Consider the following 21,151-nt stretch of genomic DNA (forward strand, 5'->3'; position numbering starts at 1 on the left):
ACTCGGCTTCTTGACTACCAAGATGATTTCTTCCTAATGGGATCTTCTGCGCTTTTGCTGTGTGCAGGGCCCGGGGGCAGCGAAGGTGAGGAGTGTTCATACGTGCCTTGTTACTGTACTTTGTACGTGTAATTACCATTTATAATTATCATTGCACTGCAATCTTAGGAACGACAGGCAGGAGAGTCATCTCAGAATAGAAGATGCCTGAGCTGAGACCAAAAGACTGAGCAAGGCAGGCCCAGGGGAGAGGCCGCAGGCTTGAGCAGGTGGGTACCGCCCCTGTCAGGGGTCGCTGCAGTCAGGGGTCAGACCGTGGAGGGCCATATGTGCTGCAGGAAGGAGCTTTGACTGTTTAGTCTTAGGCAATAAAAAGTGCTGGAAAGGTTTGAAGTGGGATCAGATACCAGAGTTTACGGCTGAGGAATTTATTGTTTCTTACTGCTGCTCTCACCTGCAGACATAAAGCCACACACATGTGTCATGTCCTGCTCCTGTAGCTCCAGAACTTCTGGAGAAGCCCTGGATGGCTCGGAGGCTGACCTCCAGGGTCGCTGGCCATGCTGACACTCTCTGGGAATGGCCCAGCCAGCCTACGGGCGGAAGCCAGTTCTCCTTCCCGGGGTAAGGACTGGGGCCCCATTGCCGTTCCGCTGTCTTCGAACCCACCCTGGCTCCCAAGACCCCTCCCCTCTGCCTGCACAGGTCGGAGCTAGCAGGGACATATGGGGTTGCTTCCAGCCAGAGGAAGTTCTCTGCTTTTTTTAACTTTTGGCTTTGGGGCCACACTTGGCAATGCTCAGGGGTTACTCCTGGCTCTGCACTCAGGAATTACTCTTGGCTCTGCACTCTGGGGACCATGTGGGATGCTGGGAGTCGAACCCTGACTGGCTGCATATAAGGAAAGAGCCCTATTGATTTCTTTTTTTTTTAAAAAAAGAGGTTGAGATATAGGGGTCGGATATAGTCTCATAAAAAGTGAAAATAGTGGGGCCAGAAAGACAGGACAGGGGCTGGAGCCATAGCACAGCAGGTAGGGCATTTGCCTTGCATGCGGCCGACACGGGTTTGATTCCCAGCATAGCATAATGGTCCCCTGAGCACCACAGGAGGTAATTCCTGAGCGCATGAGCCAGGAGTAACGCCTGTGCATTGCCAGTTGTGACCCAAAAAGTCAAAAAGGGGGGGAAAAAAAAAGAAAGACAGGACAGAGGGTAAGCATGCAGCAGACCTGGGTTCGATCCCCAGCACCACATATGTATGTTTCCCCAAGGCCCACCAGAAGTGATCCCTGAGTGTAGATCCAAGAGTAAGCCCTGAGCACTGCTGGGTGTCCCCTCAAAGAAACAATATCAAACTAGTTCTAATTAGCTTAAGAGATATGGTATTCCCTTTTTGTTTGGCCTATGGGTTTTGAAAAGATCCAAAGCCTCGAGATCTTTGCATCTAAGCTACAGTTGGCCATGAATAAGTCAGGGGACGTGTCTCAAGCGTGGTGGTGGCGTGGCATCACACCCCTTCTCGTGTTGTCCCCAAGCGCTCCCAAGGGCAATTTTGGGAGGTGTTTGTATCACTCAGAGATCCAACAGGCTGGGGTGGACAGAATTTGGGGATGCAAGAATTTGAGGATGCGACGTCATTGGAGGTCATGTCTGGTGAATTTGGTTCCTTAACCCCAAACCGGAAATTGGAGGCGCAGCACTGCGGGAACAAATTGAGCTGGGTGACCTTTGCCCTGTGTGCCTGTTTCATAGAGTAAGCATCCTTTGCTGGATGACCTTTGCCCTGTGTGCCTGTTTCATAGAGTAAGTTAAATCAGACGCTGAGTTTCTTGGAATCATTGTGGACAGAAGTGAAGGGGAGCTGAACACGGTGGTGGGAACTGGGGGTGCTCAGTGAGAAAGTGGTGGAAATGGAGTGTACAAGGGTTGCTGGTTGCTGTGGCCAGAAAGATAGTACAGGGATTAAGGTGCTTGCCTTGCATGCCACTGAGCCTGGTTCAATCCTTGGCAATAAATATGGTCCCCTGAGTACTGCCAAGAGAAGAAGAAGAGGAAGAAGAAGAGGAAGGAAAAAGGGGGAGAGGGAGAGGGAAAGGGAGAGAGGGAATGGGAGAAGGAGGAGAAGAAATAGGAGAAGGAGAAGAAGGAGGAGAAGGAGGAGAGAAAGAGGAGGAAGAAGAGAAAGAAGAGGGAGAAGGAGAAGAAGGAGAAGGAGGAGGAGAAGAAGGAGGAGGAGGAGAAGAAGAATGAGAAGAAGGAGAAGGAGAAGAAGAAGAGGAGGAAGAGGAGAAGGAGAAGAAGGAGAAGGAGAAGAAGAATGAGAAGAAGAAGAAAAAGAAGAAGAGGAGGAGGAGGAGAAGGAGGAGAAGAATGAGAAGAAGGAGAAGGAGAAGAAGAAGAGGAGGAGGAGGAGGAGAAGAAGAAGGAGAAGAAGGAGAAGAAAGAGAAGAAGAAGAGGAAGAAGAGGAAGAAGAAGAAGAAGAAGAAGAAGAAGAAGAAGAAGAAGAAGAAGAAGAAGAAGAAGAAGAAGAAGAAGAAGAAGAAAAGAAGAAGAAGATGATGATGATGAGGAGGAGGAGGAGGAGGAGAAGACAACAATGACAGTGTTGGTTGTTCAATAGTGTATTGAGAAAGAACATTCAGAGTGGCAACCATGTGTTGGGCAAATAACATTCAATCTGGCAAAGGAAGTGGACATATAAACAAGCAGATCCAATATGTTTCACCAGACAGAGCCCCGGGCTCACCGGCACAGGGAGAGGGAGGAAGCAACTTGAGGGGAGGCCAGGTGAGAAAGGCTTCACAGAGAAGGAAGTTTTGACCAAAATCTTAAAAGATATGCTATCGCAGAAGAGGTTGATGGCAAACAGAGCCTGAGAAATTTTAGGGCTGTGCCAAGGGCAAAGAACAGTGTCTAAGAAATTTCTGGCAGAAAAAAACACATCCAAACCAGAGACATATTTAGTTTTGCTCATAGAATTTTCTTAGAAAAAGTTTAATCAGTTGCCAATATTTTAAATTAAAAAAAAATATTTGTGCCACACCCAGCAGTGCTCAGAGGTTTGTCCTGGCTCTGTTATCAGGGATCACTCCTGGCGGTGCTTGGGGAGCCAAATAAGATGCTGGGGATCAAACCCTGGCCAGCCACGTGCGAGGCAAGCGCCCTACCCGCTGTGCTATCACTCTGGCACTCAGATGCCAATATTGGAAGCTCTGGAACTTTCCTATGAAAGTCCACTCAGTGACAGAGCACTTACATGTATGAAACGTCACAGTGCCCCTAGCACTGCAAAAAATAATAAACTAGGAGCTGGAGTGATAGCACAGCGGGTAGGGCGTTTGCCTTGCACGCGGCCGACCCGGGTTCTAATCCCAGCATCCCATATGGTCCCCTGAGCACCGCCAGGGGTAATTCCTGAGTGAGGAGCCAGGAATAACCCCTGTGCATTGCCGGGTGTGACCCAAAAACCAAAAACCAATAATAATAATAATAATAATAATAATAATAAACTAAGTATAACTTCTCTAAAAATTCTTATTTCCAGGGCCAGAGAAAGAGTACCATGGATAGGGTGCTTGCCTTGCACATAGCCAGCCTGGGTTGGTCCCCGGACCCCCGAGGGTCTCCTAAGCCCGCCAGGAGTAGGCCGAGTGTGGCTCCCAAACAAACAAATAATAAAATCCTCATTTCCAACTTATTTAAAACAAACAAACCCAGAAGGCTTTGCTCTGCAGGGCCCATGTTCCTGCCTGGGGAAAGTGTGGCACAGCCTGAGAGAACAAGCTTGCCCTGTCACCTGCCCTGTCCCTGAGGGTCACAGACAGCTATGAATTCTCCATCCCTCCACACCGGAAGCAGGAGTTTCTGTCCCTCCCCTGGAATCCGGCTGTGTGGGGCCTGCCGATCCAGCAGAATGTGGGCGAAGTTTCTCTGTCCCCCCTCAGAGCACTGGCAGGTTCTGCTCCTGCCCTCTCGGGACCCAAGAAGAGACACGTAAGTGTTTGTCGTCTTTCTTTGTCTTGCTTCATTTGAGGGCCACACCCAAAAGTGCTCAGGGGCTACTCACGAGGTTGGTGCTTGGTGGTTCCTCCCTGCACCATGCTTGGGGGGGGGGGGTCACTCCCAGTGGTACTCAGGGAACCATTAGGTGCCAGGAATTGAACTGGGGCCCTCTGCAGGCAAGGCGTGAGCTCAGTCCAGTGAGCATCTCTCCAGCTCCAGGTGGTCGACAGTAAGCTACCAAGTTTCAGAGAGGTCTGCCCTGCAGCACCAGGATCCGGACCCCCCCTCCCCATCCCTCCTCTTGTAACCATCTATCTTGAGACTTCAGCCTCTGGACAGGAGGGAGGGGGGGTAAAGGGGGGCTTTGTGTGCCTTGCTGAGGGCCTCTCTCTCTCTCTCTCTCTCTCTCTCTCTCACACACACACACACACACATACACACAGTTACAAACACACAGAAAGAGATGCACAGACACACACACATACAGATACATACACACCTACACACATGTACACAACACACATTATACACACCCAGAGACACACACAGACAGACACACATAGGCACGTACACACACTCAGAACGTACAGAGATGCACTCACACACACATACACACATGGCGCACACAGGCACTCACACAGCCTCCCCTGCCGTGCGCGTGTCTCTCTTCCGTGCCGGGACTCCCCGCTCTCCCACTCCTGTCTTTGCACCCTCTTCCCACATTTTCCTCCACATCTGCAGCTGCAAACGTGGACACAGCCTGTCTCCGTGGCACAGACCTGCCCCTGGGTGCCCTACTTTTGACTGCCAAGGCCATGCACCTCAGGGAGGCGCAGGAAGGATTTTTTTTTCTTTTTGGGTCACACCCAGCAATGCACAGGGGTCACTCCTGGCTCATGCACTCAGGAATCACCCCTGGCGGTGCTCAGGGGACCATATGGGATGCTGGGATTTGAAGCCGGGTCGGCCGCGTGCAAGGCAAACGCCCTACCCACTGTGCTATCACTCCAGCCCGAGGAAGGATTTTTTAAAGTTTCTTTTTTGGGGGAGAGTGGATGGATTTCCAGGCAGTGCTTAGGGGGCCTGGCGTTCTCCTAGAACTTCCTGGCCAGCACGGTCTGTTGGTCGACTCTAAGGCCTGAGTTCCAGTGACCGCCAGGGTGATGTTCGGGGTCTCCAGAGCTACACCCGGGGACCTCGGTGCTCAGGGAGCCCTGTGGGGCCAAGGATCCAACCTGGGTCCGTTTGAGCATTTTCCCTGGCCTCATATGAGTCTCCCTGGTCCTGAGGAGAGTAAATGTTTTGTTTTGGTTTGGTTTCAGTTTGGGGGCCACATCTGGTGATGTTCAGCGCTACTCCTGGCTCTGTGTTCAGGAATTACTCCTGGGGGTTCTTGGGGATAAAACTCGGGTCAGCCTCGTGCAAGGCAAGACCTCTACCAACAGCCCAAGAGAGTAAATCTTTTTTTTTTTTTAATAATGTAGGAGTACTGCTATTTATTCAGCCATTGATTAAGCTGATTGAATTGGGCATGATCTCCACATTACTTTCTTTTATTCTATTCTGAATGTTAACTTTATTTTATTATTATTCCCCCCCTTTTTTTGATTCACCGTGAGAGAAGCTACAAAGCTTTCATGTTTGAGCTTCAGTCATATACTCATCAAACACCCATCCCTTCACCAGTACACACTATCTACCACCAAAATCCCCAGTATCTCCCCCCACCCCGTTCCAACCCTTCCCCTGCCTGTGTGGCAGACAATTTCCCCCATACTCTCTCTCTACTTTGGTTACATTCGATATTTCGACACCAGTCTCACCACCACTCAAACCGGTCGAAAAGGCAATGCTAGGCGACTTGTTTTGTATTGCTTATTATGGATAGTATATAATGCCCAGGAAATTCTGTGTCATTCTCTTCTGAGAACTTTAGGTTACAGTCTCTGGATTGATGAGTGTGTCTCTGTATGTTCTGAGGGTGTGTATGTGCCTGTGAGGGTCTGTCTGTGTGTGTCTCTGGAATGTGTGTTGTGTACGTGTGTGTAGGTGTGTATGTGTCTGTATGTGGGTGAGTGTGTCTGTGCGTCTCTTTCTGTGTGTTTGTATCTCTGTGTGTGTATGTGTGTGTGAGAGAGAGAGGGAGAGAGAGAGAGAGAGGGAGAAATAGGGAGAGAGAGGGAGAGAGAAGGAGGGAGAGTGTGCGCACATGTGCGAGAGAGAGAGAGAGGGGGGGGGAGAGAAAGAGAGAGAGAGAGAGAGGGGAGAGAAAGAGAGGGAGAGGAAGTGAGAAACAGAGAGAGGGAGAGAGAGAAGGAGAGAGAGGGAAAGAGAGAGAGGGAGAGAGGAAAGAGAGAGGGAGAGAGAGGGGGAGAGAGAGGGAGAGAGAGAGAGAGAAAGAGCAGAGAACCAGGAGGGGGGGCAGGGAGTCAGGAAAGTTGAAGAGGGAAGGAGGACTAGAGGAGAGGTAGGGGTGCAGCTGGCCTGGGTGAGGGTAGGGCTGCAGGGAAGAGGGGAAGTGGGTGTCCTGCAGGTGGGAGACTAGGTACAGGTACGGGAGGACGAGTAGCCCGCGAGTGCAAACAGCTCTCAAGAAGCTTGCTGTGAAATGAGCGAGATAGGGAAGTGGTTTGAGGTTGCGCTCCTCTCGAGAGGCCCCCATCCCCCCACCCCACCCCCCCCAGGCCTCAGGGGTGCTGCTGGCCTGCAGAGAGGCTCCAGGAGGGAGGTTATGCAAGGCGTGAGCTCACCAGGACGGGAAGGGCTCGCCCCAGGTTCCGAAGCAGAAGCCGCTTCTCTTCTCGGGGATAACCAGCTCAGGCTGTTTCTGGCAACCACAGGAGCGGCTGCTGGGGGGAGTGAGGGCTGAGGGTTCTCACAGGAGAGACAGGCCGGCAGGGAGGGTGCTTGCTGGCACGTGGCTAACCGAGGTTCCATCCCCAGCGGAGCACACGAGCCCCCTGAGCCCCGCCGGAGGTGATCCCTGAACACAGAGCTCGGAGTAACCCCTGAGCACTGCTGAACGTGCGTCCCAAACAAAACCAAACAATGACAAAGGACAAAAAAAAAAAAAAAAAGAGTTTTCACTTCTCTCCTCCATGAAGGAGAAACATGAGGGGAAGAGCCGCGAGCAGACAGCAGAGAGAAGTGGCCGGTGAGGTTGGCCCAGCCTGAGCCTGGGACGCGGCTCCCTTACATAAGGGCTCCTGCTCCAGGCCCGAATTAGCTGAGCTGGTGGGCCCGTGGGACACCTGAGCTCTGACAAGACTGCACCTTCGGGTTGCTCCTAGCATTGAATTTGGGGTTCAGTGCCGGGGATTGAACCCTGGGCACCACCTGTGCTCCAGCCCTCTGAGCCTTCTCCAGCCTCTCTCCTCCTTCCCTTTTTTTTTTTTTTTTGGCTTTTTGGGTCACACCTGACGATGCACTGGGGTTACTCCTGGCTCATGCAGTCTGGAATTACTCCTGGCAGTGCTCAGGGGACCATACGGGATGCTGGGAATCGAACCCAGGTCGGCTGCATGCAAGGCAAACGCCCTACCCACTGTGCTATTGCTCCAGCCCCTCTCCTCCTTCCCTTTTTTTTGGGGGGGGGGTCACACCCGGCAATATACAGGGGTTATTCTGGCTCTGCACTCAGGAATTACTCCTGGCGGTGCTCACGGGACCATAGGGGATGCTGGGAATCAAACCCGGGTCGGCTGGCTGCGTGCAAGGCAAATGCCCTACTCGCTGTGCTATCGCTCCAGCCCCTCTCCTCCTTCCCTTTTAATCCACTTTATGCACTGACAGGACAGCGATCGTCTTACACAGCTCTCCACACTCTAGATCTGTGAATTATTCCCAGGTGGCATTAACCTGTTCTGTTCCCCCTTATCTCCCAGCATGATGACGTTCAAAGAGATGACGAGGGCCGTGGCAGTAGTGGTGATTTTAGCAAAAATTGTTACAGAGCGCTGCTGGCTACGTCTTGCCTCATCTTGTAGGAAGCAGACTCTGTGGCTTCCCGGTCTCAGTGAGGTTAGCATTGACCTCTAGTTTCTTTTTTGGCAGACACGGAAATTGGAACAGAACCCCGGGCATCCCGGAGCTGAGAGACAGCACAGAGGCCAAGGTGTGTGTCTTGCGCCTTGCATGCCGTCAACCCCGATTTGCTCTCCAGATGGCCCAGGGTGATCTCTACGCACAGGGCCAGGAGGAAGCCCCGAGCACTGCCGGATGTGGCCTCAGACAAACAAAAAGAGAACTTGGGTTTACCATAACGTTAAGAAATTATTGCTGAACTGTTCTTTTAGTTTTGGGGCCTCTTCCCAAGTCAGGAGCCTTGGGGGTCCCTCCCGGTGATTCTCGGCCAGTGGGACCATTGGTTTGATGAGAGGGTATCAGGGTACGGCGTGGCTATCTCTGCAAGGCAAGAATTACCGAGGCAGAGCTTGGGGGCCCTCCAGAGCCATATCTGGTGGCGTCTGGGGGGCCTCAGGGCTGCACCCTGTGATGTTCAGGGGACCATGTCGTGCTGGGGATCAAACCAACCCCATGCATGGTACGCACCTTACCCACTGGGCCCTTCTCCAGCCCCACGGCTAACATTTTAGGTATCATTTTATATGATATAATGACATTGTGCTTAGGTCAAATAAAAATCCTCTGGGACATAAGAGACTTGTTGTTACTGTTTTTGGCATATCGAATACGCCACGGGTAGCTTGCCAGCTCCTGCCGTGTGGGCGAGAGTCTCACAATGAAGACGTTACTGGTACCCATTGGAGCAAATCGATGGACAACGGGATGACGGTGACGGTGACAGTGCGATGGGACATAAGATAACACAATCAAATCTCTGAACATTAGCCCAGGGATTGGGAGTCTGCTTCCTGCGACTGACTCTGGTTTGACTCCCTGCACCGTGCGTCCCCTCTGTCCCTGGGGCACTGCTGGGGGTGGGCCTCCTGGTCCCTGAGCACTGCTGGGGATGTGCCTTGTGATCCCCAGCACCGCGTCTGGGGTCCAAGCATTGAGAGTTCTGGCCCCCTTGGCTGGCATTGCTGGGAGAGGCCCCGAGCCCCCTGAGCACTGCTTGGGAGCCCTCAAATGAAAAACAAACACAAAGACATTTGGTTGACTGGAAAAAAGAAACAAAAAAAAACAATCCAGGGCTGGACTGTGGCTGGGTGGAGGGGCACACAGCGTGTTTCTCTGAGGCCCTGGGTTCAGTTCCTGGCACTGCAGAAACAAGACAGGATTGGAGCAATAGTACAGTGGGTAGGGCACCTGGGCTCAATCTCCAGCACCCCCATATAGTCCCCAGAGTCCCCCCAGGAGTGATTTCTGAGTGCAGAGCAGATAATTACTGAGTACCACCGGGCACGGCCCAAAATCCAAAACAAAAACGAAAATAAAACAAAATAACCTAAAATAAAAACTACCAACAACAGAAAAGCCCAAACGCGTTCTATATGTTTTCATTTGTTTGGAGCGTGCTAAAACACGCAAAGCTGATATATATAAATCTCTATCTATATATGTAGATATGTATCTAGAGATAGAGGTATCTATCTATGTATATTGAAATAAAACATACCAGTGATTGCCTGGGTGGACATTGGTGGTAGAGAGCAGGAGAAGCGTCTAGAAGACCCCCTCAAGGCTCCTGGAGCACGTGCCTTATTTGATTATGTCTCCAGCAACGGCCTGGTAGGTCCCCAGCATCACTGTCAGGCTTGCACGACTGGGCAGCACGCATCACCAGAAGTGGCCCCTGGAACCCTCTGAGCAATGTTTAGGAGCACCCCCATAAAGAACCACGGGGGACTTTTAAGGGTGAGCGAAGCACAACGGCCTTAGGCAGGGATGATGTGGCTACAGAGGGAGAAACTGAGTCCAAGAGGGGTGAGGTCCCCTTCCGCGGTCACTGGTCACTCCGTGGGTGTGCCAGCGAGGGGCCAAAGGCATAAGGCAATTCTGCTCTACAGGGATCGATTTAGGGCGCAGGAGGGAGCCCCGAGGTCTCACACATGCAAGGCAAAAAAAAAAAAAAATCTCTACCGCGGAGCCGCACCCGCGGCCCCTCGGGAGGGTCTCCCCGGCCCGTGGGTGACGCAGGCTGGGACCGTCTCCCCGCAGGAGAAGAGGCGTCTTTTGCAGCCGAGCCTGAAGCTGCCTGTGCCGCTCGCCCGGGCAGGCCGAGCGCTCCCGCACCGAGGAGGGGCCGAGTGAGAAACGAGCTTTTCTTAGCCGCGTTCCCCGGGAGACAGGCGAGGCAGGGTGCTCGGAGACGAAGACACGCGCCCCGGAGGGGTTCAGCGACGCCCCCAAGACCACGCGCTCGCGAATTAGGGGCCCGCAGGGTGCGGGTGGGCGCCGCTCGCCGTCCTCCCCCAGCGCGGGGGCGGCGGGGCCCGCTCGGGGAACGCCCGGGGGAGGGTGGCGAGCGGGCTGGGGGTGGGCTGACGGCGGGAGGAAGGAACAGGGTATTTTTGCATTTTGACATTAGCACGGCGCACCCGAGTCGGCGCGGCGCGGCGGCAGCATCTGTTTTGATTTGGAAGCGGCGGCGAGGGGCCCGGGCGCGCGGTGGGGCGGTGCCGGCTGGGGGCGTGGCCTGGCGAAGCCCCGCCCCGAGGGCGCTGCCACCCGGAGGAGGCGGGCGCCGCGCTCCTCATTCATTGTCTTGACAAGAGCATCCTCGGCGGGCAGTGTCGGGCGCCTCCAGCTTCCTCCTCCGCCACCTCCTCCTCCATTCGGGGGTCGCTCCTCTCTCCGCAGCAGGTAAGGCGGGGAGCCCCCGGGAAAGGATGGAGGCTGCGCTGCCCCCGGCCACCTGTGGGGCAGGCGTGAGCTGGGCAGCCGGGCTGTGGGGGCGCACGGGCTGTCAGCGCTGGTGTGGGTGCGGTGCGAGGGTCCCTCGCGGGGAGGGGGCCCCAGGCCGCTGGAAGAGGCCAGGGTGAGCAAGCCCCGCTGCCCGATGGAAGCGAGGGAGTCGGGGGGGTCAGGCAGGACTCGCCTGGGAATGGAAGATTTGGGGATGGGGGTGGGGTGGGGGGCAGGGGGCGAGGGACGCAGCAGCTGCCCCAAGCCCCGAGACAGGAAGGGGTTCAGAGCAAAACAAGAAAAGGCCAAGTTCCCCTTTCCGTGGTTTCCGGCCTGGTACCTGCAGTGGGGAGGAGGCAGGGTAGGGCGAGGCTTCCTGTCCCCCCCATTGGGGGGCTCCCCTCGACCCCGCTTCTCACCTGGGAGGAGCCCCTGCAGCCCCAGGCTAGCTTCTCGCACATGCCTCCCTGCCATCCTTTCTGGGCAGGTGACCTGGAGGCCTCCCGGAGGCCCTGGGTGAGGGGGCCGGCACCCCCCGTTGAGAGACAGGCCCGAGGCAGAGGGAATGGGAGAAGGGGGGTGCAGAGGAGGCCCTGCAGAGCCCCCTCAGAAGCACTGGAATTTCCGGAGCAACAGGGATGCGCTCGGGCGCCCCATGGGCCCTGAGCCCTGGGAGCTCTTGGCGGCCCTTGAATCTCCCCACATCCCCCACTGGCAGCCGGCGGGCGGGCGAGGGGGTTCGTGGGGCTGGAGGTGCCGCTGTGGGGACCTGCTCATGGGGGGCTGGAAGTGAGGGCAGAGGCTTGAGGAGGAGGCCCTGGCGCTGAGCCTGCTGCTGGGGCCGCCTGCCCCTCACCGCCTCTGGGCAGTCAGCGTGTCCAGCTGGTACCAAGCCGGGCTGCTGGCCCCCTCCGGAGAGCTCCCTGTGCGGGGTGAGGGAGGAAGGGAGGCGGAAGAGCCAGGAGAGGAAGCATCACCTACCGCTGGCAGCCAGTGCCAACCGGCTGCTGCTGTCTCTCTCGCCGCCCCCCGTGCGGTGGCCGTGGGCAGTGGGCACAGAGCGAGGCTGGGCGTGGGGGAGGGCCTCGAAGGGAGGCCGGATGGCCGGGAGGAGAAGCAGGGCACGGCACCTGGGAGGGGAAGCCGGCTGAGGGCTGGCCTGGGGGAGACGGGGGGTCACTGTGAGGTCGGCGTTGACCTGCGTATCCCTCAGGATGAGCCGGCAGGTGGTGCGTTCTAGCAAGTTCCGCCACGTGTTTGGACAGCCAGCCAAGGCCGACCAGTGCTACGAGGATGTGCGCGTCTCGCAGACCACCTGGGACAGCTGCTTCTGCGCTGTCAACCCCAAGTTTGTGGCTCTCATCTGTGAGGCCAGCGGGGGAGGCGCCTTCCTGGTGCTGCCTCTGAGCAAGGTGGGTCCCTGCAGCTCCTTCCCCCCCGGGGTGGGGGGCTCCTGGCCATCCTGGGGCCCAACGTCCAGCCCTTGGAGGCCAGCCCGTGGTCCCCCCAGCCTGCGCCACCCATGCAAGGGTCACATGTGAACCAGCTCAGAGGCGCTGGAGGGGCTGGTCACGCAGGCCTACTGGCCCTCCCTTCCTGGGGGCTGCGCCCAGGAGCGTGGGCAGAGCTGGGATGGCCGTGGGGGGTCTGGGTCTGTGTGCTTTGAGAGCCTGCTCCCACCCGCTGCTTCCCTTGTGTGCCTGCACCGCCCTTCTCCCCCCCCCCGCCCCCCCCCCCGCCAGCACACTCCTATAGTCTCTGGGTGAGACAGGAAGGGGAGAAGGGACCCAAGTAGTTACCTTAAAAGGGCCGATGCAAGCAGAGAGAAGAGGAAGTGGTTGTTGGGGTGCGCTGGGCCCCTCTTTGCACAGGAAGTGCTGCCGCACTGGCTGTCCCCGGAAGCTGCCATTTCCAAACCTCGGCTGCCGTCTGGGGGCCAGAGATGAGACTTCCTGGTTCTCGTGGAGGAGGGATGTGACCCCGCAGTCCCACGAGCTCCCCGAGCAGCTCACCGCAGGACCGCCTTGTGCCCCTGCCCCATAAGGCTGTCCCGGGTCCAGGACCTGTGGGACCCTCACTTTGGGCAGGCTTGGGGGGACAAGGAACTGAGCTTGAGACCCAGAGTCGGACAGAGCCAGACAGCCAGGCTGTACCAGGCCCCCAGGCGCCCCCCTGAGCTGCTCGTGCTCCTGGTCATTCTTCCTAGTTGTTGGACCGGGACAGGCCCAAGCCCCCCACCCCCACCCCAAGCTCCAGGCCCAGTGTCCCTGCAGCCTTCCTCTCTCTCCTGGGATGGGCAGGCAGCACCACCCCCCCCTCTTAGTAGCCCTGCTGTCCCTCTAGACTGGACGCGTGGACAAGAATGTGCCCACGGTCTGCGGCCACACGGCCCCCGTGCTGGACATCGCCTGGTGCCCACACAATGATAATGTCATTGCCAGCGGCTCTGAGGACTGCACAGTCATGGTGAGCCTGGGGACCCGGGGTGGGGGACACGTGCCAGGGCCGCCTCCTCGACAGGGGCCGTCTCGAGACCCCCTCCCCCCTCTCCGTAGGTGTGGGAGATCCCTGATGGGGGCCTGACGCTGCCCCTGCGGGAGCCCGTCGTCACCCTGGAGGGCCACACCAAGCGAGTCGGCATCGTGGCCTGGCACCCCACTGCCCAGAACGTGCTGCTCAGTGCAGGTGAGTGCGGGCAGGGCAGGAGCAGGGAGCCCGGGGCCCTGCTGCGAGGGTGGCTTCTGACATGTGGGACCTCACCCAGGTTGTGACAACGTGATCCTGGTGTGGGATGTGGGCACCGGGGAGGCCGTGCTGACCCTGGGCGCCGAGGTGCACCCGGACACCATCTACAGCGTGGACTGGAGCAGGGACGGCGGCCTCCTCTGCACCTCCTGCCGGGACAAGCGCGTGCGCATCATCGAGCCCCGCAAAGGCACTGTGGTCGCTGTGAGTGCCGGAGCCGGCCTGGGGCCTGTGCTGCTCTTGCCCGGCGCCATCCCGGATGCCACCCTGGCTGGGGGCCCGGCCCGGTGTGTAGGTTTCTGACCCACCTCCTCCCTTTTTCAGGAGAAGGACCGTCCCCACGAGGGGACTCGGCCCGTGCGCGCCGTGTTTGTGTCCGATGGCAAGATCCTGACCACGGGCTTCAGTCGCATGAGTGAGCGGCAGGTGGCGCTGTGGGACACGGTGAGCGCAGGGCCAAGTGGGGGCCTGCCGGCGGCAGGGGCTCAGTGCTCAGTTTACCCACCCCGAGAGGGGGGTTCTAGCACTTGATCTGTGAGCTCCCTGTCTCTTCCCACCTGTCTGCAGAAGCACCTGGAGGAGCCCCTGTCCCTGCAGGAGCTGGACACGAGCAGCGGCGTCCTGCTGCCCTTCTTCGACCCTGACACCAACATTGTCTACCTCTGCGGCAAGGTGGCCTGGTGGGATGGGCCTCGGGGGAGCGCGGCGAGAGACTGGGGGTCACAAGACGCCTGACCCCCGCCCCGTGCACCCCTGCAGGGCGACAGCTCTATCCGGTACTTCGAGATCACCTCCGAGGCCCCGTTCCTGCACTATCTCTCCATGTTCAGCTCCAAGGAGTCCCAGCGAGGCATGGGCTACATGCCCAAACGCGGCCTGGAGGTGAACAAGTGCGAGATTGCCAGGTGATTGAGCTCCACCCTGACGGGTGGGGGTGGGGGGCGTCCAGGCCCAGCCCAGCGGGGCCCTGGTCACTGCTCACCTTCCTGTTCCCCGTAGATTCTACAAGCTGCACGAGCGCAGGTGTGAGCCCATTGCCATGACCGTGCCCAGGAAGGTGAGGCTGCGTGTCCCTGCTGGGCTCGGGCACTGGCCTGGTGGGCAGTGGCGGGGAGGGGAAGGGGGTGGCGTGGACACTCTCTGACGCAGCCTTGCCCTGCCCGCAGTCGGACCTGTTCCAGGAGGATCTGTACCCACCCACCGCAGGGCCGGATGCCGCCCTCACGGCCGAGGAGTGGCTGGGGGGTCGGAATGCGGGGCCCCTCCTCATTTCCCTGAAGGATGGCTACGTGCCCCCAAAGAGCCGCGAGCTGAGGGTCAACCGGGGCCTGGACACGGGACGCAGGAAGACAGCCACGGAGGCCAGTGGTGCGCCCAGTTCGGTGAGAGTCGGCTCAGGGAGCCGGGCTGGGTAGGGCGCTCCTGGGACTCCCTGGGTGGCCAGGAGTGACCCGAGGCCTCAGCGAGCAGATGCCAGGTGTCTGGGTCTGCAGCCCTCTGGGCAGACAAAGGGTCCAAGTCCCGGGGCCTTTGGTGGGCACCGAGCTGAGCCGCCGGGGTGAGGAGAGCCCAGGCCTGACGCTGTGGGGTCCCCAGGACACTGTATCCCGGCTGGAGGAGGAGATGAGGAAGCTCCAGGCGACGGTCCAGGAGCTCCAGAAGCGCCTGGAGAGGCTGGAGGAGACGGTCCAGGCCCAGTAGAGGACTCGGCCCTCAGCGGGCCGGGCAGCCCCTCCTGCTGCCGCTCGCTGCCTCCGGCCACAGTGCCGACAGGAAATCCTAATAAAATGCCTTTATTTTCTGGTATTCTCAGACCCTGATCACTGGTCACCTGAACTCTGGGTTTGTCCTCAACTTCCCCCCTTTGGTGGCCGAAGGGGTTCCCTGCCTGCAGGGATGCGGGGGACACTTCTGAAGGGCCTGGACCCCACCGGACAGGCCTGGGTGGGTGGGAACCTTGATAAACTGTGACTTAATGGTTTCTTTGGTGTTTTCCTTCGACCACCTCCTAGGAGTAATTGTCCTCTTTTCTGGTTTTTTTTTTTTTTTGAGGGGGGGACTCTGTGGGAAAGTTTGGGAAAGTTCCCCAGCTGAGGAAAAAAGTTCTTAGCATTCAGACTGAGTGGCAGGGCCAAGGAGATGGTACAGGGGTACGACACTTGTGTTCTATGTGACATATATAAATATGACGCTAGTCTGATTTCCCAATACCATATGATCCCTTGAGCACTGTGGGGAGCAACCCCTACCCTCCCCACAAAGAAAAGCAAAAACTGCATGGCCCTAGGAGAGGACTGGGGTCCCATGTCTGTGCTTGATCCTGTTCTTTTTCTTGGCGGGTGTGTGTGTGTGTGTGTGTGTGTGTGTGTGTGTGTGTGTGTGTGTCTTTTTCTTGTTTTTGGAGTCACACTGGTAATGCTGAAATGCTCAGGGGTTACTCCTGGTGGTGGGATTCCAGGGATCGAACCTGGGTCGAATGCCCTACCGGCTATACTATCATTCTAGCCCTGAGGCTGAGAACCTTTCTGTTTTGTTTTGGGGCCACACCCAGCAGAGCTCGGGGTTACTCCTGCCTCTATGCTCAGGGATTATCCCTGGCAGCCTCAGGTGACCATATTCGGTGCCGGGGACCGAACCCAGTCTGCCACACGCAGGACAAGCATGACTGGAGTTGATCATTTTGATTTGCCTTCTGGGCCACACCCAGCAGTGCTTAGGCCTTACTCCCGGCTCTGTGCTCAGGGGTCACTCCTGGCGGGCTCAGGAGGACCCTATGGGATGCCGAAGGTTGAATGTGGGCCAGCTGCATGGAAGGCAAGTGCCCTACGCACTGTATTATCGCTCTGCCCCCCCAGCCTAGTTCTATGAGGAAATACTCCCTCAAAAAATGACCATCACTTTGTCGCTCGAGGCTAAGGTCCAGGCCAGTGGCTGTGGCCTTCAGTTGCACTTTCTTTTTTATTTACTTATTTATTTTTAATTAGTCACCGTGAGATAGTTAGAAAGCTTTCATGTTTGAGTTTCAGTCAATGATTGAACACCCATCCCTCCACCAGTGCACATTTTCCACCACCCATGTCCCCAGTATCCCCCCCATCCCAGCCCTCCCCCTGCCTCTATGGCAGACAATTTCCCCCATACTCTCCCTCTACTTTAGGGCATTATGGTTTGCAATACAGATACTGAGAGGTTATTGCATTTGGTCTTTTTTTTTGGGGGGGGGTCCACACCTGGCAATGCCCAGGGGTCACTCCTGGCTCTGCTCTCAGGAATTACTCCTGGCGGTGCTCAGGGGACGATATGGGATGCTGGGAAACGAACCTGGGTCGGCCGAGTGCAAGGCAAACGCTCTACCTGCTGTGCTATTGCTTCAGTTCCTCTCAGCTGCACTTTCAAATCACCTGACAGCCTGAGTCAGCGGCGCTAGTACGGAGCCGGGAACAGGCAATCTCGCCTGTTCATTCCCATCCTTTCCCTTTGTTGAGTTGTACCAGGGGTTGCACAGCTGGCGGGCTCTGGTGCTCACATATTTAGTTGTGGTAATGACCAGCGGTGGCACAGTGTACAAAGGTACACCGAATGGTGCTGGAGCGACAGCACAGAGGGTAGGGGGTTTGCCTTGCACGCGGCCAACCCAGGTTTGATTCCCAACATCCCATATGGTCCCCCTGAGCATCGCCAGGAGTAATTCCTGAATGCACGAGCCAGGAGTAACTCCTGTGCATTGCTGGGTGGGACCCAAAAAGCAAAAAAAAAAAAAAGAAAGAAAGAAAGAAAGAAAAGGTACACTGAAGGTTGTACCTTTGGTTGGTGACACTGAGGTCACGCTTTTTTTGTGTGTGTGGGGAGCCCACACCCGGCAGTGCTCAGGGTTTTTTCCTGGCTCTGTGCTGAGTGATCTTGCCTGGAGGGGCCCAAAGGACCATAAAGCTGCTGGGGGCATGCCAGGCAAGTGCCCTCCCCGCTGTAGGGTTGGGGGGCCTGTGGCCCCTGCAGTCACTCTCTAGTTGTGGTGGTTGTGCACATTCTGGTCACCAGGGGTCGCACTGCCCTGCCGGCTGCAGCCTCCCAACTCTGCCGCAGGGGGCTGCATCTGTGTGGTGATCTCACACCCTGGTTGCCCACAGCCAGAGTTGCAGCAGAGCTGCCCTGATCCCGTTGGGGACACGGGGACATGGGGGATGGAACTGGTAGTGGGACACTCTCAGGGCGCTGCCTGAAGCCACTGAGCTATTCTTCCAGGTTCTGAAAATCAACGTCTTTAAAAAAGTTCCTGCGGGGCTGGAACCATAGCACAGCGGGTAGGGTGTTTGCCTTGCATGCAGCCGGCCCTGGTTTGATTCCCAGCATCCCAAATGGTCCCCTGAGCACCGCCAGGAGTAATTCTTGAGTGCATAATCCAGGAGTAATCCCTGTGCATTGCTGGGTGTAACCCAAAAAGCCAGAAAAAAAAAATAGTTCTTGGGCTGGAGTGATAGCACAGCGGTAGGGCGTTTGCCTTGCACGCGGCTGACCCGGGTTCAACTCCCAGCATCCCATATGGTCCCCTGAACACCGCTAGGAGTAATTCCTGAGTGCAGAGCCAGGAGTAATCCCTGAGCATCGCCAGGTGGGACCCAAAAAAAGCAAAAAAGAAAAAAGTTCCTAAGTGACACAAAATAGCCATCAAGGTTGAGAACCAATGGTCTAGACCAGCCTATGATGACAGACGACCACCAGTCCTGTGTGGCCGGTGACTGCCATACTGAACGTGCACGAAGCCAAGAGAACATCTCCATCCTGGGACTGGAGCAGATCAGTTGGGAGGGGCCTTGCCTTGCACTCAGCTGATCCGGGTTCGATTCTTGGTACCACTTATGGTCCCCTGGTCTCTGCCAAGAGTGATCCCTGCTGTGAGCACAGAGCCAGGAGTAAGCCCATACCACCGCCACCAGGTGTGGCCCAAAACCCAAAACCAAAAAAAGAACATCCCATCCCATCAGAAAGTCGCCTGAGATAGGGAGGAACCCAGCTTTAGAGTCCTGCTGAACTGAATTCTGGGGTAGGGCCTGGATTCTCTTCACTAACTGATGGTGGTGAAGTTAGGAATTCAGGGACAATCATTATTTTTTATTTCATTTTTTTGGGTAACACCCAGTGGTGTTCACGAGTGGCTTACTCGTGACTCCTGAGGGGACCATATGGGATGCAGGGATCAAACCCAGGTCAGCCGTGTATAAGGCAAGCACCCTACTGGTGGTACCACTCTCCTGCCCTGGAGTGCAGGGTCTGAGTGGGGTCCGCTTTCTCTAGAGTCGCGTGGCTTCCATGATCTTGCTTTTCCCCATGAGAATGTCCTCAAAGCCTTCTCACACAGGCTGTGGGAAAGATCAGCTCGCCATGAGCCCAGGCCCAAGGGTTATCAGAGAACACATCACTACTGCTAGTAAAGGTATGAAAAAGGGTACATATTTTGCACACATATGACCTGGTTCTATTTTTTTTTTTTTTAGTATTTTGGGGGCCTCCCTTGGTAGCGCTCAATAATCACTCTTGGCAGGCTCAGGAGACCCTATGAACTTTGGTGGGCCACATGCAACGTAAACACCTTACCTGAGGTACTTTCTCTCTGGCCAGGAATATCGCCTAGTTCCATCCCTGGAACTAAATGGTTCCCCAGAAGCACAGTGAGGTGGGCCTAGCCCTTGAGCACCAGAAGGATGGCCCCAAACCAAACCAAACTTGGCAGATCCTTGAATCAAGAGCCTGGCTTGACACTGGGCTGTTACCTGTTAGTCAAAAGTTACTGTCCCTGGGGGCTGGAGTGATAACACAGTGGGTAGGGCATTTGCCTTGCATGTGGCCAATCCGGGTTCGATTCCCAACATCCCATATGGTCCCTAGAGCACCGCCAGGAGTATTTCCTGAGTACAGAACCAGGAATAACCCCTGTGCATCACCAGGTGTGACCCAAAAAGAAAAAAAAATCTTAAAAGTTACTTTCCTAGAGTCCTGGAGAGACAGGACCAGGGTTAAGGCACTAGGGTAAGCCCCGAGCACTGCCAGTTTATTTATTTATCAGTTGGTACTTTACCATCTAGTTGGTAGGGTTAGAGCACAAGAAGGTGCTACAGGCAGATCACCCCAAGATTTTCGAGGCTGCAGCCTAGGACTGCCAGAGTGGTTTTCAGAGAAGCTCCGCAGGTAGAGTAAGAATAGAGAAGGCTCGGGGCTGGAGTGATAGCACAGCGAGTAGGGCGTTTGCCTTGCACGCGGCCGACCCGAGTCCAATTCTCAGCATCCCATATAGTCCCCCGAGCACTGCCAAGGGTCATTTCCAAGTGCAGAGCCAGGAATGACCCCTGTGCATCGCCAGGTGTGACCCAAAAGAAAAAAAAAATAGAGAAGGTTCTGGAATACGGAGCAGCTTTGCATGTTTCCTACTGGACAAAGCCACAAGTTACCTTTGATGAAAACTGTTTCCTAAAGTGGCGTTATCTGCTCTTGGGGGGCTGCAATGACCCGGGGGTTCAGTAGCTTCAGGATAATGGTATAATGAGCCCATTCTCCTTGTTCACTTAAGGAAGGTAGATTTTCAAGGGGCACTGAGTACTTTTTCTGGAAAAGGAGTAGCATGCCAAGTAAATCTGGGAACCGCCAACCTAGAAGAATGAAACCTAGAAGAATGAAATTTGTGAGATTATTCCGGGAGAAATTTGTGTAGAAATGTCTCTACCTGAGAAACCCAGCTTTATTTATTCCCTCCTGTGAAAGAACCCCCTTCCTCTCTCTGTGGCACCAGAGGGCCTCCCCATTCCTGAACTCAGGGTGGAAAGCCCGTTCTCCCCTGCACATCTTATTAAATTGGGCCTTTTCCTCCTGCGCCCTCCCCAGCTACCTGGTCGGAGCATCAGCAGCCCCGGGTCAGGTGGGCCTGCCTTTCCTGCTCTCACCCCACCCTGTCCCTTGCGGCACCTCCTTCCTGTGAATCTCACGCTATACCGGGCTCACGGATCACTGCACTTTTTCTGGTAGGCAGGGGCCTCTGAATCTGGGCAACAGGAAGCTTTTACTGCACTCTGTACCCCTGACATCTGGGAAGGGCTGGGAGACCTCAAGGGGAGGCTAGAGGGCCGCTATTCTGCCTCGACATGAGGACAACACCAGGAAGATGAAGAGTTGGTCGAAAATGGCCAGAGTCACCTAAGTCCAGAGGTGTGCGCCCTAATGAGCCAGGTGTAGACCCCACAGAACAAAGACACGAGTAGGGGTGATGACTATGACAAAAAGTCCCCAAGGCCCTGAAACTGGCTTTCAGTCTTTATTTTGGGGGCAGGGGGCACACCAAGTGTGCCACCAAGTGTTCTCAAGGATGACTCTTGGCTCTGTGCTCAGGAATCACTTATGGCAGCACTGGGGACCACATGGATGCTGGGGATCAAACCCGGGTTAGCTGCATGCCAGGCTGTACTATTGCTCCACCCATCCCCCACACCCCACACTACTTTCAAGGACATCCATCTTGAAGGCTGTCACAGAGCCCCAGCAGTGACCACAGGACAGACAGACGGGCAGAGAGTGGTAAGGTACCCTGGTGTTTAAGGAACTATGA

The 21,151-nt window shown here is 56.1% G+C and overlaps 1 protein-coding gene and 1 long non-coding RNA gene across 2 annotated transcripts; both read left to right on the plus strand.

The window, feature by feature from the left end:
- Positions 1-462: 462 nt before the first annotated feature.
- Positions 463-8,663, plus strand: LOC129404255 (uncharacterized). The gene is made up of 3 exons (XR_008629793.1): positions 463-624; positions 3,738-3,996; positions 8,059-8,663. It is a non-coding gene; the product is annotated as an uncharacterized LOC129404255 (long non-coding RNA).
- A 1,830-nt stretch (positions 8,664-10,493) lies between these two features.
- Positions 10,494-15,366, plus strand: CORO1A (coronin 1A). The gene is made up of 11 exons (XM_004615844.2): positions 10,494-10,773; positions 12,029-12,227; positions 13,159-13,281; positions 13,371-13,500; positions 13,580-13,764; positions 13,885-14,004; positions 14,128-14,232; positions 14,320-14,465; positions 14,560-14,617; positions 14,727-14,942; positions 15,157-15,366. The coding sequence occupies exons 2-11, from the start codon at positions 12,030-12,032 to the stop codon at positions 15,259-15,261; spliced, it is 1,386 nt and encodes a 461-aa protein (XP_004615901.1). The 5' UTR covers positions 10,494-10,773; position 12,029; the 3' UTR covers positions 15,262-15,366.
- The last annotated feature ends 5,785 nt before the right edge of the window (positions 15,367-21,151 follow it).

The sequence above is a fragment of the Sorex araneus genome, chromosome 4, assembly GCF_027595985.1.
Source record: "Sorex araneus isolate mSorAra2 chromosome 4, mSorAra2.pri, whole genome shotgun sequence".
NCBI classification, from domain to species: domain Eukaryota; kingdom Metazoa; phylum Chordata; class Mammalia; order Eulipotyphla; family Soricidae; genus Sorex; species Sorex araneus.

Excerpts from the sequence above, each read along its gene's own strand:
- CORO1A (XM_004615844.2), top strand. The coding sequence starts at position 12,030 with ATGAGCCGGCAGGTGGTGCGTTCTAGCAAGTTCCGCCACGTGTTTGGA. Across the intron at positions 14,233-14,319 it reads TTGTCTACCTCTGCGGCAAG|GGCGACAGCTCTATCCGGTA; the intron begins GTGGCCTGGTGG and ends GCACCCCTGCAG. Across the intron at positions 14,618-14,726 it reads CCATGACCGTGCCCAGGAAG|TCGGACCTGTTCCAGGAGGA; the intron begins GTGAGGCTGCGT and ends CCCTGCCCGCAG.